Source organism: Centruroides sculpturatus, unplaced genomic scaffold (assembly GCF_000671375.1).
Source record: "Centruroides sculpturatus isolate CEXI.00-Female unplaced genomic scaffold, Cexi_2.0 scaffold54, whole genome shotgun sequence".
Taxonomy (NCBI): domain Eukaryota; kingdom Metazoa; phylum Arthropoda; class Arachnida; order Scorpiones; family Buthidae; genus Centruroides; species Centruroides sculpturatus.
The window spans coordinates 407,642-420,728 of NW_019384340.1; the positions used below are offsets into that span (position 1 = coordinate 407,642).

General features: G+C 32.7%; 1 protein-coding gene across 1 annotated transcript; it reads left to right on the forward strand.

Moving 5' to 3' along the window:
- Positions 1-6,023: 6,023 nt before the first annotated feature.
- Positions 6,024-9,317, forward strand: LOC111633651. Its single transcript, XM_023378262.1, has 4 exons — positions 6,024-6,326; positions 6,406-6,768; positions 8,356-8,737; positions 8,863-9,317. The coding sequence occupies exons 2-4, from the start codon at positions 6,555-6,557 to the stop codon at positions 9,017-9,019; spliced, it is 753 nt and encodes a 250-aa protein (XP_023234030.1). The 5' UTR covers positions 6,024-6,326; positions 6,406-6,554; the 3' UTR covers positions 9,020-9,317.
- Positions 9,318-13,087: the final 3,770 nt, after the last annotated feature.

The following is a 13,087-nucleotide window of genomic DNA, read 5'->3' on the forward strand; positions in this document are numbered from 1 at the left end:
TGGAAATTAAGATGAAATATTCCACTAAAATCTCTAGTATTTTCAAGATTTTCAGTTCAAAAGTATTAGGGTATTATCACAGCCCATCATCAGAAATACCAAATGTCTGTAGCCTACACCTGAGCATGGGCTCTCAGATGTAGGCTACAGACATTTGGTATTTCTGAATGAGTACTAGAATTTCAGTGGTATTTTGAATTTTGACCTCCAAAAAAGTAGAAAACAATACATCTAAATATGAAAATTAATTTCATATCAAAGGTGCTAAATGAATACCTTAAATTTTCAGAATTATTGTACCTTTTAGAATTATCATCATCATCATCATCATCAATCTGCTTAGAAGTGTTCATTAGTTAAAAGTATCAATATATTCTTTAAAAATACTGGTAATTCATATTACAATTAATTTATGAAGAGTGAGTCTATTTGTTAATTGGATCTATCTTGTTTATAAAGGGGTTGTGATAATTATGATGCTCCACAAAAGAGAGGGAGGGATGAGAAATCACTCATTTTTGATACAGACAGCCTCTAGAAATGTGAAATAATGGATTTTATTAAGTTTATTTTTTAAATATTTAGCAAAATAAACAAAAGTTAAGTTGTCTTTTTCATATTCTTAGTAGTACTAAATGATTAAAAGTTAATAAAAGACAGCATTATAAAAAGTATGATTGCTCATTCATTTTTTGTTTACCATATTATTTCTTGGATAAAAGAAGAATTTTTTTCTATTAAATATACTTCAAATAAGTTTTCTGTGTGCTTAAAATTTATATTTATGTACATATCTTGGAATCTGTCTGCTTATAAAAGCTAATTACCCAGTATTCATTTGTCCTCATTTTGGAGTGTACTTTGGATATAAAAGTTTCATTTTTATGAAATTAATAACAAATGACAATGAGTTTTTAAGAAAATCTATAAGAAATGCCCTATAGGACAATGATTTTACAGCAAGATCTCTCACCGTAAACATCTACCCACTTAAACAGATTTGAAAACTGAACATTTGTGCTAAATCACACTGGGAGGATGTTACATATTTACTAATGAAACTAGTTTTCTGCTTTATAATAGTGATGGAAAGACATGGATACAACAGAAAGACAAGTCATGCTTAAACCCAAATACCTTAGTCTCTGGTGCTGGGTGGGCGAGCAGAGCGGCTCTGTTTGCTTTTTCGGATCAGACGAGGCTTGGTATGATCGATTAACATGGTGTTAAGAGAAACCTGCAATGTAGCACATTCTGGGATCAACCTGTGGTAAAAGTTTAATCATTCCGAGGAATCGTCGGGGCTGTAGCTGTCTCTTGTCAAGGGAAATTTCGAATACAGTCCACTTTCAATTGTAGAGGATGTAGGCCTTCTGGCATTATCATGTACCTTAGAAATTGTATAGACGTGGTGCCAAAGGTATACTTAGCAGGGTTGATACATGGTCCATACTCGTTTAATCTGCTGAAGAGGGTGCAAAGGTGTCATTGATGCGTTTCTTCATCCAGAGAGGCAATGAGAATATCGTCTAGATAACAGAAAAACGAAGTCAAGACTGATGAGCATCATATTCATGAACTGTTAAAAGGTTTCGTAGTCTGAATGTCATGAAGGGAAATTCAAACTGGCCAAAAGGAGTGATAATAGCGGTTTTAGGAATGTCAAGTTCATGTATGGGTATCTGCTGGTAAGCGTGCTATGAAGATCTTGATAGATCTACACACTATGCAGATCTATCAAGATCTTCATAGTGTGTGGAATATGGTTGCAATCAGTAAGGAATGGGATTGGATAACTATCCGGGATGGTAACACTGTTGAGTGCTCTGTAATCACCACACCGTCTCCAATCTCCTGACTTTTTCTGTCAGGTGTAGCAGACTGGCCCAGATGCTTTTTGAAGGGAGGCATAGGCCCTGTTGGAGCATAAATTCAAACTCCATGCAGGTTGCCTTTAGTTTGTCTGTCGACAGTCTCCTTGGTCTGGCGAACAATGGTGGACCCTTGGTTTCGATGAAATGTATGATGTTGTGTTCCTTGACCTTGGTGTTGGTGATTGATGGCCACACCAAGTCTGGAAACTCACTAAGGATTTTTTGGTATGTGGAGATGTCTTTCAGTACTTGGATTTGGGATGTGTCGTAAGGAAGGAATTTGGTATTCGCGTGAAGGTTCGTAACCCCGTCAATGAGCTGACAGCGACTGCTGTCGACCAGTAGATTGAAATGAGACAGGAAGTCCACACCGATGATTGGCCTCTGAACATTGGCTATGACGAATACCCATGGAAAGCTTCTTCATAATCCGAAGTCTAGGTTCAGTAACTTTCGGCCATAGGTCTTGATTGTCGATCCGTTGGTGGCAAAAAGCTCAAGCTTGTCTCTCGTGAGGTGATGGGAGTATAACGGAAATGTCCGCTCCGGTGTCCACGAGGTCCAGGGTTGCTGTNACAAGTTTTCTGCTTTATAATAGTGATGGAAAGACATGGATACAACAGAAAGACAAGTCATGCTTAAACCCAAATACCTTAGTCTCTGGTGCTGGGTGGGTGAGCAGAGCGGCTCTGTTTGCTTTTTCGGATCAGACGAGGCTTGGTATGATCGATTAACATGGTGTTAAGAGAAACCTGCAACGTAGCACATTCTGGAATCAACCTGTGGTAAAAGTTTAATCATTCCGAGGAATCGTCGGGGCTGTAGCTGTCTCTGGTCAAGGGAAATTTCGAATACAGTCCACTTTCAATTGTAGAGGATGTAGGCCTTCTGGCGTTATCATGTACCTTAGAAATTGTATAGACGTGGTGCCAAAGGCATACTTAGCAGGGTTGATACATGGTCCAAACTCGTTTAATCTGCTGAAGAGGGTGCAAAGGTGTTATTGATGCGTTTCTTCATCCAGAGAGGCAATGAGAATATCATCTAGATAACAGAAAAACGAAATCAAGACCGATGAGCATCATATTCATGAACTGTTAAAAGGTTTCGTAGTCTGAATGTCATGAAGGGAAATTCAAACTGGCCAAAGGGAGTGATAATAGCGGTTTTAGGAATGTCAAGTTCATGTATGGGTATCTGCTGGTAAGCGTGCTATGAAGATCTTGATAGATCTACACACTATGCAGATCTATCAAGATCTTCATAGTGTGTGGAATATGGTTGCAATCAGTAAGGAATGGGATTGGATAACTATCCGGGATGGTAACACTGTTGAGTGCTCTGTAATCACCACACCGTCTCCAATCTCCTGACTTTTTCATTAATAGGAAAATATATATAGAAAAATATATAAAATACTAAGACCATATTCAGATTATGCTGACATTTTGTGTTTACTGGTGTTATCGGAACTGGAAAGGTTCTCCACAGTTGCTTACGTTTGTTGGACTAGACGTTCCCAAAACTTGCCTAGAATATCTAGATTGTTCCAGAATGGAATCAACAAATAGAAAACAGCATTCATTTGTGTAAAGAAATGACATAGCAGAGATGAAACTTCAAGAATGTACTGTAGTAAAAAAGTAGTTTTTGATTATTTTTTACAATTTATTTGTGTGTCATAATTATACACGTATGTATATATATAATGAAATGTTGTAATGTATCTCTCTCTATTCTAATCTTTTTCATCCTTATTCTCTGGGACTCTGAGTAAATTATAGACTAATATAGAAATACTGGACACCACACTCTCCATTTGATCCCCTTGACATTTCATGATAAACATAACAATGATAGGCTAAAATAACCAAACCAAACAAAATATGGTTTTGACTTTTAGGCTGCAATTTGAAAAAAGTCTTATACTTATAAATTCTCACTGTAATCCGTCTGACTTTTCTCAATCTTGAGAATGGAGTTAGATAGATGAAAGCCCAGACCAGATACGGAAAGCTTAAGGCAGGAGGCCCCGATTAATTGTATACGAACTTCCGAAGCAAACCGGAAGTCACATTATTTCAATTCAAATTTATTTCTTAACACTCTTAGCATGTGCAGTGTTGTGCTTTATTGGAAATTAAGATGAAATATTCCACTAAAATCTCTAGTATTTTCAAGATTTTCAGTTCAAAAGTATTAGGGTATTATCACAGCCCATCATCAGAAATACCAAATGTCTGTAGCCTACACCTGAGCATGGGCTATTTGCCCATACTCAGATGTAGGCTACAGACATTTGGTATTTCTGAATGAGTACTAGAATTTCAGTGGTATTTTGAATTTTGACCTCCAAAAAAGTAGAAAACAATACATCTAAATATGAAAATTAATTTCATATCAAAGGTGCTAAATGAATACCTTAAATTTTCAGAATTATTGTACCTTTTAGAATTATCATCATCATCATCATCAATCTGCTTAGAAGTGTTCATTAGTTAAAAGTATCAATATATTCTTTAAAAATACTGGTAATTCATATTACAATTAATTTATGAAGAGTGAGTCTATTTGTTAATTGGATCTATCTTGTTTATAAAGGGGTTGTGATAATTATGATGCTCCACAAAAGAGAGGGAGGGATGAGAAATCACTCATTTTTGATACAGACAGCCTCTAGAAATGTGAAATAATGGATTTTATTAAGTTTATTTTTTAAATATTTAGCAAAATAAACAAAAGTTAAGTTGTCTTTTTCATATTCTTAGTAGTACTAAATGATTAAAAGTTAATAAAAGACAGCATTATAAAAAGTATGATTGCTCATTCATTTTTTGTTTACCATATTATTTCTTGGATAAAAGAAGAATTTTTTTCTATTAAATATACTTCAAATAAGTTTTCTGTGTGCTTAAAATTTATATTTATGTACATATCTTGGAATCTGTCTGCTTATAAAAGCTAATTACCCAGTATTCATTTGTCCTCATTTTGGAGTGTACTTTGGATATAAAAGTTTCATTTTTATGAAATTAATAACAAATGACAATGAGTTTTTTAAGAAAATCTATAAGAAATGCCCTATAGGACAATGATTTTACAGCAAGATCTCTCACCGTAAACATTACCCACTTAAACAGATTTGAAAACTGAACATTTGTGCTAAATCACACTGGGAGGATGTTACATATTTACTAATGAAACAAGTTTTCTGCTTTATAATAGTGATGGAAAGACATGGATACAACAGAAAGACAAGTCATGCTTAAACCCAAATACCTTAGTCTCTGGTGCTGGGTGGGTGAGCAGAGCGGCTCTGTTTGCTTTTTCGGATCAGACGAGGCNAAAGCGTTTCTAAACTATGATGCAGCGACGTGTAGCGATAGCTGCTCGTGACGTCATTTACGCTGCACTCTCGCTGCATAAAGAAACGCAGCCAATGTGTTGTAAGGAAGGAATTTGGCATTCGTATGAAGGTTCGTAACCCCATCAATGAACCGACGGCGACGTTATACATGATATAAAATTTTAAAATGTAATTACAAATAATACTTTTTTTTGACAGAACAGTAGAAAAAAGTTATAAAAATGCTTGAAAAACGGTAAAAGTACCCACTAACCAAATACATAAACCAACTTCTCGCCGTAATTACAGTCGGACCAGGCGAAAAGTCTGATGGTCGGGCCAAAAAGGGCCTACGTCTACTTTCCTCCCTAACACACCGGGTGACTTCTCTTTTATTGTTCTAGACCAGTGTTCCGCAACCTTTTTCTACTTGCGGCACACCCATGATTCAACACGGCACACCAAAATGTTATTTTCCTCAAAAACGTATGATATGATACTATTAATAGAATTACATAATGCCACTAACCTATTATTATTGTAATTAAACAGATACCAACACCTGTTAGCAAATTTTCTTTACATATAATTTATTAGAATACATAAAAATGGGTGGCTTGTAATAAAGAATAAACAAACATCATCTTATTTCATCAGTGCTGCGGCAGAGAATGAAATACATACAAATGATAACATAAGAAACACAACAACATACATACATAAGAACATATAGCATACATACATAAGAAACACAACAAGTGCAATAAAAATATATAAATAAAATTTGAAATTAACAGAATATGTAAAAGCTCACGTCACACCTTTCACCATGTGACGGCACATCAGTGTGCCGCGGCACACCGGTTGCGGAACGCTGTTCTAGACGGTTCTCGGAACAGACCCCCCCGATGTTGACAAGGGACAAGATTAAAAAGGGACAGAAAGTTCTAGGTAGAGAAAGAACGAAGAAAAGACATTAGACTTAAAATTAGGTCAAACATTACGGCGGGTAATCCCAGTTAAAACTTCTATACTTGCGAAGCACGTTTGGAAGAAGTTTCGTTAAGGTCATCGCGCATTATTTAAAAGAAAAAACCGGATAAAATGTAAATATCTTTCAAGGTCTTTATTACAAAATCGGTTTGTTTCAAATTCACCAAAGATCAGAAACAGGTCTTGAACTAGTTTCTTACAGCGGAGACAAAATAAGTCGTATGTAGAAGAACCGGTTCTGACACTAGTCTGATGACGCTCGTCTCAGTTGAAGTTTGAACGTTTCCTTTACAGCTATTCTTCTCTAGTATTAATTGGACGATATAGAACTTTGGTTAAGAATGGCAGACGTACAATTCGTAATTCGCCCAGTTAAGAATTTCACCGAAGAAGAAAAAGTCACTTTAGCGCAGTTAATGCTGTCGCATTCTTCCATAGAAGAGAAAAGCAACCATTCTCGAATTTTACACAGAAAAAGAGAAGCGTGGAAGTCTATTCACAAAGAATTTTCTTCGCAGTTTCCCGGCCGAGCGAGAACCATAGAACAATTGAAAGGTAGGTATTAATAACACAAAATAATTAACTTTTTATTTCTTGTTTCCGTTACAGCGTGTCCTCGTTTCGTGCTTACTTTCACAACCGCGTTTTAACGTTCGCGATTCTTTTAACTTCAAAAATTAGTACAGTCGACCCCTATAACACTGTTGATAATTGCGTTTTATATGAACTACATGTTGTACGAATCACTTAGATTTTACAAATACGTGAGGCGTTCACAGCGCGGCACACGTATTTGTAAAATCTAAGTGACTCGTACAACATGGAATTCATATAAAACGCAATTATCAACAGTGTTATAGGGGGTCGACTGTATATATGTATATATATATATACACATGTCAAATCGAAGACGGAAACGTACACTATATTTTCCATTGTCCGATACTTGAAAGGGAACGAAATGAAATTCAAACTATACTACACCAACAAGGCATATCTTGGCCATGTGATTTACCTAATCTTATTAATACAAAGGAGAACTTTTTCTATTTCAACAACTTAACCAAAAGATATGGCAAACTTACTACCATTAGGGCATAACTCCCAGTTATTCTGAAAGCCTAGTGCATCTATTAATTCGAATATTCTTTTAATATTTGTTAATGCAGTGCATTTTCTGCTAACTCTTATACAACTCTTGTTATGCTTTTAAATATTTATTATTAAATCACAGGAGTTGAGGTACTCGAGATTTATTATTTTAACCACTCTTAATATATTATTTAAACTTGTTAAATTCAAAATCATGGTAATTATTACTGATACTGTATGCATTATAGTTCCTTCCAATTCTTTTGGCATCCTACTACTGATTTTGTTTCAAAGTTTTGTTCCAAGGTTTTAAAGAAGGCCTTGAATTTGGTCTGTATTAGGTTCTCAATTGAATGGCTGGGGATTTGCAATACTTCCTCGTGTCCTTTTACACCCGAATATGGGTCTGTCTGGACTGGCCCTTTTTGTTAACTGTCTCATTAAACAAAAATATAGACTTTACTTACTTTCAATTAAAAGAAAACTGACACGGAAGACATGCTTAGAAGAAGTATTGATAGAGAAATGGAATTTTTCCGGACACCAATTTAAGTGCTTACTTCAATATGGTTATTAATAGTGTGCAATTGTGCAACTGAATTCGTGATATAAAAATTTAACCATCAGAACTAAGTTAGCTAGAGGATTATGTGATATGGACATCTGAATGCTTGCTATTGGTGGTTGAATAATGTTGTCAAAGCCCTTTGGACTTCATGTAAAGATGGGCTTTATAGGAACTATACTTTATAAAAATTTTAAAAATATATTGTAAAATATTGTAATAATACTGTAAAAATAATATATGTAATTGAAATTTCAATTATTTAATGTTTTTATATGTTAACTGGCTATGCAAAGCGGTGCCAGACATGTAATACTTCGGCATTACGTAAATAAAAGAGTTGTGTGTGTGTGTGTATCTACGTATTTATTTCCCACAATTTTTTACTTTCAAATCAACTTAATATTTAGTAAACATAAATAAATTGAATAAATGGCATCAATATTTATTCTCATTAATTTTTTTTTGTACCTTGAAATCTCTAGGATGCTGGAAAAGAATGAAATTAGAAGCAAAAAAGAATTTAATTAATAATCAGCAAATTATTAAATCGGCTGATGATAGTGCATCATCAGAATTGTCAAATGAACCAAGCAAGAGGATTATAGAAATTATACAAGGAAGTATCCAGTCTATACAGTATCCTAATGATCAACCTATGGTTTCTGTACCTGATTTTGAATTTCAATACAAACAAGCAAATGAAAATTGCCAGCCAAATAATACACCAGTTTATGATGTATCTATACCATCTTGTGAAGAACATTCTACAAAACAGTTTTCTCAATTTAATGTTGAATCACAATCCCTGCCTAATTATTATGCAGAACAACAAACTATCCTACCAAATATAAACAAACAGGAAAGGTTAGTAATATTTTCAGATTTTTTTAATAAAATTTATTCAGAAAATATAGTGTAGCCATCTTGAACATCACATTTGGACATTCAATTTAATGAACAGTGAATTTGATATGATTTGAAACTTTCAGGAGAGCTAATATTAAAAGGAAAATGAGAAAAGCTATCTTGGAAGAATTACTTGCTACAGAAAAACTTAAGAGAGAAAACGAAAGGCTGCGAAAATGGATACTTACAAAGGAGTGTGAGGAAAAAGGATATGGATTACCACCACCTGATTTTAATTAAAATAGTATAATGAGAAATAAATGTAATTTTTCACATTTATTACAAAGTGATTTGTTAATTGATAGATAAATAAATGACCATCTCAATATCAAAAAATAGTAATTGCAATCCATTTAATAAATGTCTTTTAATTATGATAATTTAATTTTGTCTCAATAAACCTCACCACCGACCCAGCAGAACAGAAGCAAATGATTTGTGTGATCTAGTCTGATAAATGAACTTTGAAAATTCATCTTTATCATATTTTAAACAGATTATTCATACTTCAATATTCCCACAAACAAAGAAAATTTATCAATTTTATTGATTTTTATTGTTTCTACATCTATTAAACAATATAATTTACTTGAAATGATTGATATTGAATGAATATGGTTGATGAAATAAAGATGAAAACCAGATTTTATTTTTTATTCAACATACACCAAAATTTTTATGCTATTATTAAATTAACAACAAGATTTTAATGATGAAATTTTAACTTTTACTGATTAACTAAATTATATTTTGAATTATTTTATTAATTTGATGAGAGTTCAAATAAACTTTTTCTCTAGAGTTTAATATAAAGATTATCAAATACAAACAATAGTTTTTCAGTTACATATAAATAATTTATAAATATAAACTAATATATACAAGGTCAACATTGGAGTTAGATTGACCTTTAATTGGCCATTATTTTTTTCTTTTAGAAGTAAAGCATGGCACTGGTTAAGATGGAATAAATTCAACTTTTGATGGTGGGTATGCATTCAATGAGATGGCACCAGGGTTTAACCTGGGCCAGTTGAATAGATGAGACGAGGTGACTTTCTTTAGTGGCAAAATGAGTAGTCACCTCATCTTGAAATGGAAAAAAATAAATAAATAACCAAATACAATGAAGTTTCATAAATATATACTTTAAAATGGTTTATAGTTCTAATGTTGGCACTCTTATACATGCTTTCTATTGGCAACATTCTGGAAGAAGATATAGCAAAAATCAATTTTACCTTAGGTACTGACTACTGTTATGTTTGCACAGAGATTAACAGGCAGTTAAACTGCATCCAGATCTTTATGTGTAATTGATGAGCAGTCTGTTAAACTCTTTGGCAACTTCTTGTCAGCTGTGGGTACCCATCATCATAATAACTTGATTTTATTCCACCTTACTCGGTGCCATGCTTTACCTGTGTAAAAAAATTCAACATAACTCCTATGGATCCAGACCTATAGGACACCTTATATATTGATAATAAATTTTAACTTTTAAACATCTAATATGCTATTAGAAAAGGAATCTTGTGGAATCACTATATCTTAAATTTTGTCATGCTCAGTTTTCAGTTTTCTCTCTTCTTTACAAAAATCCCTGGTCATCTATTGGCTGTATGTAGTCAATAACAGTTTCTTTGCTACTCAACAAAATTTTGAATGCAGTTTGAAAGGTTTATCCTTTGCTTAATGAGTTAGGTCTTATACCTTATACTGACTTAAACAAGATGACACAAATAATATTTGGATTCCTAAAATTCCTTGCATGTTTTAAACAAACTCAAAATTTATCTTTTTGTTCCCTCATCTTCATCTTTATACAGGATGTTCAACAATTTCCAGATTTTCCAGGATGAAAACCAGCATTTTCTCCTGACTAACTGAAAACAACTCGCTGCATAAATTAAAAACAGTTCACAATTTATTTGATGTTACCAAATGTTGATTAATCAATTCATGTATTGTTACTTCAAAATGTGCCGAAGATTGTATATCACATACAGGTTCGACATGACAATTTTACTAAAATATGGAAATTCAAATTCATACTGTTTCATACATTTACTGTCAATCATATAATGTAAACTCAATACAATTTTTCCAAATTATGTAATTTATAGCAAGTAAATATTACAAAACAATCATGGTCTCTAAATTATAGAATAAAATAAATCTTTTCTTTTTTGCAGTTTTTCCGAATGTGCAGTAATGTCCCCAATTTCATTAGCTTCTGCAATAATCATCATCTTTTTCTTCAGCTCTTTCACCATTCCTTACTCTGCTCTTTCTCTTGCCTTATTTCTTTCTGTTTACAAGCTACCATAGCTTTCTTGTATCTCTGGGTTGCAATTCAAGTTGCATGGATAAACTATTTTGATATATCCAATTTCCCAATCCACTAGCTGACATGACTACATCATGTAATTTCCTGTAAACTACAAATGTCTCTTCTTTTTGGTTTTCCATTAAGCATTTTTTGTTGATGGAAAATTCACATTCCATATGACCATGGGACATTATTAAAATCATCTTCGTTTCGACATGTTTCAAATTCTTTTCCTTCATCACATCGATGTGCAGACTAAGCCAGAAAGAATCAAACCTGTAATGCATCTGGAGTAGTGTTTAACCATAATCACTAATTCCTGGGGATGACAAAATATCTTTGTATTGCTTAGCAGAATCACCTGTAGAATCATTTATTTAGCTATTAGCCGTAAGAGTTTCTAATGTAATATCTAACAGTTTTTCTTCTTTCTCTCTATTCCTTGCATAAGCTGGATTTAGGCATGACAGTCTCTTAGTATCTTTGGTGGCATATTCAAAATCTACTATATGTACTGTATAGAGATGCACATCAGTAACGGAACTCACAGAATGTTTTAATTTACCATCTGAAATCTACAATAACAGGATCAGAACAGACTTTTATTAAGGTAATAGTTAAAAAAGTAACAGTTGTCAAGAAATTACTGACCAAGAAGTGACCATTAATTCCTATTGCTAATAAAAAAGGAAGCATAGGTATGCATTTGCCAAAAAACATCTCACATATCTGCATTAAATGAAGTTTATTTAGCCAGATATTACATATAATTATATTATATAAAAATAAAATTTATGTTTATTGTCTTGTAACTGTAAATTAAAATTTATAGCATATAAAACTTGTTAATTTAAATAGATTTCACTATTAAAATCAGTGAAATTTCAATAGAGGGATGACACTCAAATGAAGTAAAATCAACTAACTATTGTTAAATCTGTTCAAATTACACTTAACAGGTTTAACATTCTATAACACTGGAAATGATACTAATGCCACTTAACATGTTTTACTTCCAAGTTCCTTACTTACTTTGAATCTAATGCACACTTCATTTCTCAGCTTCTCAAAAAGTTGAAAAGGGTGCATATTAAAGTAGAATGATTACTGTACAGTAACATCTTTCCAAAAAATACACTTAATTAATGACATTTTGGAAAAATAACAAATGAAAAAAAATTGACTTTTAGTTAAAACAGTGGTCAGTTCCAAACCCTGCAATCATAAATTGCAAGCATTGCTGAAGTATAGATGGATTCTACATACCATTTACTCAGTAAGAGCTTTGAAACTGTTGTGATCAGACTTCCTCTACAACCTCATATCGCAAGGAAACTGACTTTAACTAGGGTCACCAACTGCTTTTCAGTGAATTCCACAAGGTAACAGTTAAAAATAAGCTATTTACAATTGAAAAAAAGCTACATTTTTTTTTTCTTATAACAATTTAAAGCTACATAATTCAAATTTTGTATTTTCTTAAAACATTGGAGTAAATATTAGTAATTATTATACTTAAATTTAATTAGCATGCATGATGTAATCTTAAATCATCATTCATATTATGTGACACAACAATGCACATTCAATCATTTCTATTGTTTCCTTTCCATTATACAATGCATTATATGCTCTGTAATAATAATTTTTTTTTTTTCTTTTTTCGGGTTTAATACCAAATTCTCCAAGATTTCCATGATTTTTCCCTTATTAATTCCCCAACATTTCCAGGTTTTCAGGGTCTATTGGACACCCTGTTATATATAGTACATGATCAATCTTTTAAAATACTGTTATAGCAACTTAGGATATGGAATTGTTTTTAAATCTAGGTGTAAAAAAAATTACTTTATAATTTACCATTATAATTCCTTTATTATTTATACACTTTTTGTATATATCTTATAATTTTTAAAGCTTTTGTTCTTTCTGTTTTTATATTATACAGTTACAAAACATACAAAATAAGAAATGAT

Bases quoted from the DNA above. Each gene is read 5' to 3' on its own strand.
- LOC111633651 (XM_023378262.1), top strand. From the start codon at position 6,555: ATGGCAGACGTACAATTCGTAATTCGCCCAGTTAAGAATTTCACCGAA. The intron at 6,769-8,355 runs GTAGGTATTAAT...TGAAATCTCTAG, and splicing joins AACCATAGAACAATTGAAAG to GATGCTGGAAAAGAATGAAA. The intron at 8,738-8,862 runs GTTAGTAATATT...TGAAACTTTCAG, and splicing joins AATATAAACAAACAGGAAAG to GAGAGCTAATATTAAAAGGA.